The following is a 6,434-nucleotide window of genomic DNA, read 5'->3' on the forward strand; positions in this document are numbered from 1 at the left end:
CTTCCCAAAATTGTGGGTGCGGTACGGAAGATGGACAATTGTAGGGTAGAGAAATGCGCTAAAGGGAATCTAAATCCACCGTCACCCAAGAATATAAATCACAGGAGATGAGTAGCAATCTCTGTCATATATGTACCTATGGAGTTATCAATGAAATATTCAGTTTTTTCTCTCATGCACGCTCAGAAGAAAAGCTTCTTTACTTATTTTAGCTCAACCTCGTACCCAGGGTCTTTTCTCTGTGCTCACTCTCTGTGCTCACTCTGGGGGGAGCACCTGCTGAGAAAAGACCCTGGTATTGTCTGGTCACGTGTCTCCCAGAATCTGGGAGGTGACAAAAATTTTTTGCTAGGGACCAGTGGCTTAGTAAGATATAATGACTTTATTCATCTTGCCAAGTCATGAATGACTTTATTGTCTTCGACGCGCACAACACATATCGGCCTCGCACATTTTTATCTCAAATTTCACAAGCCATATACAAAAGCACATGTTTTGGATCAAAGGTCATTGAGTAGGATGGCTTCGAAGGAAACACCCAAGAAGGTTTATAAGGAGAAAAATTCGTCGATCGATCCGTTGGCTTGCAGACTTTGTCGATCAGTCGGTGACGCAAATCATCGCAAAAATCTATTTAAACGTCCGGAATTGTTGAAGACTGCAGAAGCATTGTGCGGCTATCCTTTCTTACGAGATTCAATTTTGCCCCATCTGTTATGTCGCCCATGTGAGCGAAGACTGAAAAACGTAACAGAATTTCAAAATGTTATAAAGAAGACACAAGATGGATATCGCCAGCAAAGTAGAGTAAAACAATGCATAGAAGTATCTCCGTCGGCATCCCAACCACCAACATCTCGATTGTTCAGACCTGTGCATTCGGCTAGATCTTCGCTGAATTTTGATCAACCATCATCGAATACAAGTTGCGACGAAGAGGTATAAAGCGTAGATATATTTGCATAATTTGCCAAATGCCAAACTGACATCTATACTTTTTGTATGTTAAAGCGTTGATAAATAATTCATGTTTTCTAACTGAAGTGTTACAGCTTTTATATTTTATGTTTACTGATGCGCTTTATTAATTGTTTTACAGAATGAAAATCCCTTGTGTGCAAGAAATGGATTTGACAATGTCTTAAAAGAGGCAAACAAAGAGTTGATGAATATTTCCCGTAAAGATATACCATCCGTGTTAAGAAATACAGCCTACGCAGGATTGAGCGACCCTAACTGGATGACCGAGGTTGTAAATGAAATGTCGACGCGATGCCCTATTGTCGCAAGAATACTGTCAAGTTTGTTTGATTGTTCTTGTTTGGACGCAGGAAATAAATTGCCACCAATTTGTATTGTTTATGGGATAATCATGTTCACGAGGTGTCGGGACTTGAGCAGAATTCAGCGAATCAATACCATTCTTCTGACAGAAGGAAATGCTACTAAAAATGTATGTTCCTTACTTCTTTTGCCATTAAATTTAAGTTTATATATATATATATATATATATATATATATATATATATATATTATATATATATAATATATAATATATATTATATATATTATAATATATAAATATATATAATATAATATTATAATATATATATATAATTATATATAATATAATATATATATATATATATATATATATATATATATATATATATACATAATATATATATATATATATATATATATATATATATATATATATATATATATATATATATATGTGTGTGTGTGTGTGTGTGTGTGTGTGTGTGTTTGTGTATAAATAATTGTATTTATCTTAATTTAGTTGATTGATCAGCTCAACAAATATGGTTCCTGTCTGAGTTTCTCAACCAAGTTTGCTATTCTTGACGACATTGGACAACATTTTTTGGATCGGGCTGTCGAGTTGGTGAAATCTGGGATGAAATTTGTCTATGTGGTAGATAACATAGACTGGGAAGAAAAAGTACATGACATGAGATCAGACCATCAAAACAAGAGTGTGCATGCAGTTGCAACCAGCATGGTTTTTAACAGAGTATCAAGTGATCACCTACCTGACAATGGTCCACAGAAAGACATTGCAAAATGCAATTTTAGGGAACTTGTTGCTCTGTCTAGTGCAGAAATTGCAACGATTCGAAATCGATACAAAGTGTTTATTGCACAAGTTCTGGCTCAGAAGTTTACAGAACTATTTAGTTTGAAGCAATACATTCCACAGGAACTCCTACTTCATGAATATGTGGGAAATACAGCACTGAAGTCTGAGATTATGACATTGCCAGTTCTCATGAAGGACGAAAAAAAGTACAGTGACTGTGTGGATGTTCTTGATCAATTGGAACAGTGGACAGAGGATGTATACAGTGCAAGTGGCATCTTTGACTTTTCACAACCTTCCTCAACTGTTTCCCATGAAATAATCCAGGTACCTACATGCCCAGATCAACCTAGAGCACATATTCCACCAATTACTTCTGAGTCTGACCCTTTAAAAGATGTCAAAATTCCATGTTTTGGAGATGAGTTGACCAGAGTAATGATTGCTGGTGCACGGGATCTTTGTTCAGGATGCCATACTCCTAAACAGCGATTGGATCATTTGTACCCGTATAGAATTGTTGGATGGCACACTAAAAGAAGCTTCCTTAAGGTAAATTTTATACTTTATGGATTGTAATGCATGTAATGAGGAGCATGTGGCCCAGGGGCGCTCCCCCAAATTCTGTTTCTTAATTAACCTTGCAGCTTTGACAATTAACCACACATAAAATCTAGTGCCTCTGGAAGCTTGTGCTTCCCCCCTATTTCCATGCATGTAATTTAATGTCCAATTTATTACTTGTAGGTCAATTTATTATGTACAAGTTTCCTTGTAGGTACATCACATAATTTTTATAATATTTTTTAATTTATGTGGTGTAACTACAAGTAAATTTATTTATATTGTGAATCACCATGCAGAACTACAAGAATATTACTGATAAATTAATTTATTTTAATGCTATTGCAAGAGTGCAACTTTAAGTATCCCACTGTAAATTAAGATTGCAATCCAAATTTATTGCATGCATGGTCATTTATACTGAAAAACACACATGATTGGTTTAAATCATATTAGCCAAGCAAGTGTCATACATACTAATTTATTAATTCATGCAATTTTGGGAATCAAATAGTCATTCAGTGTAATTAATAGTTAGTGGAATAAATATTTTTGTAATATTTATAGTCCATCTTCAAGAGACTTTACAAGAACTCGGGAAGAGAAAATGGCACATTGCGATACTTCCGTGAAGTCCTGAACAGACGTAATGTAACTGTCGATGTTAAACATTATGAAGCCTGCGAGCAGCTATTCATGAGTGTTGGCAGTTGCTTTCTTGTTGAATCCTTGCTTGAGTTCTTTGGTATGGAAAGTGAGAGTGATTCCCCAAAAGAAAACAATCCTCTTCTTCCAGATAGTGAAAGTGAAGAACAAAAGAAAAACCATCTCATGACTGTTTTAGACAAGTTTCTAGATGAGTTCCTTTTCCATGGCTGCAGTAATGACGAATCTTTAGATGACAGCAATTCAGATGATGACACACCAGATTGTATCTTCAATTATTCTGTCAACCTTCTCCATTCATTTATGGTTCTTTTCGATTGCAAGGAAGCAGTGGCATCCGGGAATGGAGAGCATTTGGCATTAATCCAGAAGCAGTTGTTGCATTACTTTTCATCTGTTTCTGGGTTTAATGTATATGCCATTGAAATGCTAATTACCACTATCCAAAATGAAGTTTTGCTTTCACCTGCTGAGGCACATCAATGCAAATGGGCTGCCTTAGCCAACTGGAAAGGAGGTAGCAACAGGAATATTGAAATTGATCTGTTGCAAGAAAACAGGAACAGAGACCTTAAAGGGCTAATTCGCCTAATGGGGGCAAACAAAACAGAGAAGGCTATTCAGAGGATCAGCAAGGCAGCTGGAGGGGTTCGTAAGATTGTCAGTGCATTTGAAAGTCAAGCCTCTATTAAACCAAAGTCAACTTCTCATTCACACAAGGCTTCGTTGGAAGATGAAAAGAAGATTCTTTCTGATTTGCGCAAACTAAAGCCATTTGCTCAAGTTCCTGGAAGATCACATGATTCGTTTGCTGGAATTTCATCAGACCCACTAAATGATTTGGATGAAGACAAGTTAACAGAATGGCTGGCAAGACATCAAAATAACATTGCAAAGCATTTTCCTGCAACAAGCCACTATGATATAGATTCTGACAATGAACAAACAGGTGATTGAAACTAATTGAAACTAAACAAATGCTGGTTGTTTAAATTACAATCTTATTTTATACATGGAGAGGGAAACAATTTCACTATAACATATAAACACAACTCAATTATGTACAAAGAATATATGATACACCTTTGTGCTCAGGTCTTGTAAAAACACAAACAATTGATTGCACAAGCACCTTTCTTCAGGTGCTTGTGCAATCAATTGTTTGTGCTTTTTAATTATGTATATACAATCCTTAGTATGAAGATGAGGTGTTAAAGATTAATTAGAGGATACCTGGCATCTACTATAGTTATATTTTAGAGCAAATGATCTGATGGCATGATTATATTGAGTGATCAGACATTTATGTCAAATGTGATTAAATAAACAATTGGTTGGTTAACACAAATTATCCTAACATTTATAAACTAAAATGTTTTGGGTGAATTATTATAATAATCTTTTCAAAACAAATTTCTTATTATCAGAGTTGTCAGGTATTCTTCATTTACAGTAACTGTTTCTTAAACAAAATAGTTGATTATCAAACCTGTATCATAATGTCATTTATATCAGTTCTAATCAGTGCAGCTAGCACAATTGCATTGTTCACAACAAACACTGCAACAAAGATGTTTGGGAAAAATTGGTGTGATATATTTCTCTTCTGTGTCAAGTGATGTTAGTAATATATTTCTAAGACATTTGTCCGTGCTTTGGCAAAAAGCTCGAATACCCTCCTGCATCGCATGTTTGTTCTTTGCAATATCCCGATTGTTGTAGTAAAGCATTGCTGTTGCAGGTTCTCCATCTCTACCTGCTCTGCCAGTTTCTTGGAAGTATGCTTGTATTGTGTATGGTGGGGTGATATGCACTATATTTCTGATGCTTCTAATATGAACACCCATCCCCAATGCTACTGTAGCAAAAACAACCCTGATTACACTTCCTGATGGGCATGTCAACTGCTTCAGGATTTCATCTTTCATCTCCTTAGTTTGCGGTGAATGAAACTGCACGAACAATCTATTCTCGGGAATTGGCATGGATCCTTTTGGGTGATATTGATTGCATCCCAAAACAAAATCGAACAGTTTATAAGCAAAACCACACCACTTTAATGGAATATAAATAAGGGTCAAAGGATAACATAACTGTTGACTTAGCAAAGCTTCAGCTATAGGAGTGAGGATAGCTGTGAGGGAGTCTATATCTGACCCAACTCTGAATTGTTTCTTATACATGATGTTAGTGCGATCTGGATTCCCAATGATTTCCACACACGATTTCAAGCCCAGTGATTTTTTTATGGATTCTCGATCATCCTTGCTTGCTGTGGCAGTCATAGCTATCACTGGTACATTTGAAAATGTTGCACATAATGCACCAAGATTCCCATATTCAACTCTGAAATCTTTGCCCCTAAATAAGAAACATATAAGCAAATTATATTGCCAAACCAAAAATGATTGCCCTGGGTCCCTGGCTTTCCAGTTAAAAAATGTAAGTAATATTTATGTGTAAAGACGTCTTGAGGCTTGTAAATTTTAAAAACATGACATGTGTAATCAACATTGTAATAGAACTCTTACCATTCTAAAATGCAGTGGGCTTCATCAACAACGATGGCACAAACGTTTTGTTGATAAACATTGCTTCGCATTAACTTTCTGCCATACGAATTGGTGACAAGGGACTCAGGATGCGCAAACAAAATGTTATAGTATCCGTCTTTGAGTTTCGCTTTGTCGCTTAGACGAAAGTTGCACACACATTCAGATGTCCTTTCATCATCATCCTCATCTGCTTCCTCATTTTCGTCCGTTGACAAGTTTAATACGTCGATGGCTGATGCACGAATTATACCAGAATTTAATCGCGATATCTGGTCTGCCATTAGAGCGTTTAAAGGCGATACAACGAGAACGATAGTGTCAATATGTTCGGTGCATTTAGCAACGCCGTTCTTTGCCGCAAACAACGGTCCTACTAAAAACCGCCCGAGACCGCCCGAGAGTATAGAAAAACCGCCCGAGAGTATAGTAAACCGCCCGAGACTTCGACGGTCCTGTCAAAATATTTATTATTACTATTTCACTTCACTTGTTTAAAGAAATTCAAAATATGTGAAAGTTTGGCAATTTCTAAATCCCTAATGTTA

At 36.2% G+C, this 6,434-nt stretch overlaps 1 protein-coding gene across 1 annotated transcript; it reads right to left on the reverse strand.

The window, feature by feature from the left end:
* Positions 1–4,851: 4,851 nt before the first annotated feature.
* On the reverse strand, positions 4,852–6,231 carry LOC114536363 (ATP-dependent DNA helicase RecQ-like). Its single transcript, XM_028557726.1, has 2 exons — positions 5,866–6,231; positions 4,852–5,695 (listed from the first exon to the last, which is right to left on the reverse strand). The coding sequence occupies exons 1-2, from the start codon at positions 6,168–6,170 to the stop codon at positions 4,852–4,854; spliced, it is 1,149 nt and encodes a 382-aa protein (XP_028413527.1). The 5' UTR covers positions 6,171–6,231.
* Positions 6,232–6,434: the final 203 nt, after the last annotated feature.

The sequence above is a fragment of the Dendronephthya gigantea genome, unplaced genomic scaffold (assembly GCF_004324835.1).
Source record: "Dendronephthya gigantea isolate DGI-Jeju-01 unplaced genomic scaffold, DenGig_1.0 000134F, whole genome shotgun sequence".
In the NCBI taxonomy this organism is placed as follows: Eukaryota; Metazoa; Cnidaria; class Anthozoa; order Malacalcyonacea; family Nephtheidae; genus Dendronephthya; species Dendronephthya gigantea.

Coding starts and splice junctions, on each gene's coding strand:
- LOC114536363 (XM_028557726.1), bottom strand. CDS start 6,170: ATGGCAGACCAGATATCGCGATTAAATTCTGGTATAATTCGTGCATCA. Junction 5,696..5,865: donor GCCCACTGCATTTTAGAATG/GTAAGAGTTCTA, acceptor TTTCTTATTTAG/GGGCAAAGATTTCAGAGTTG.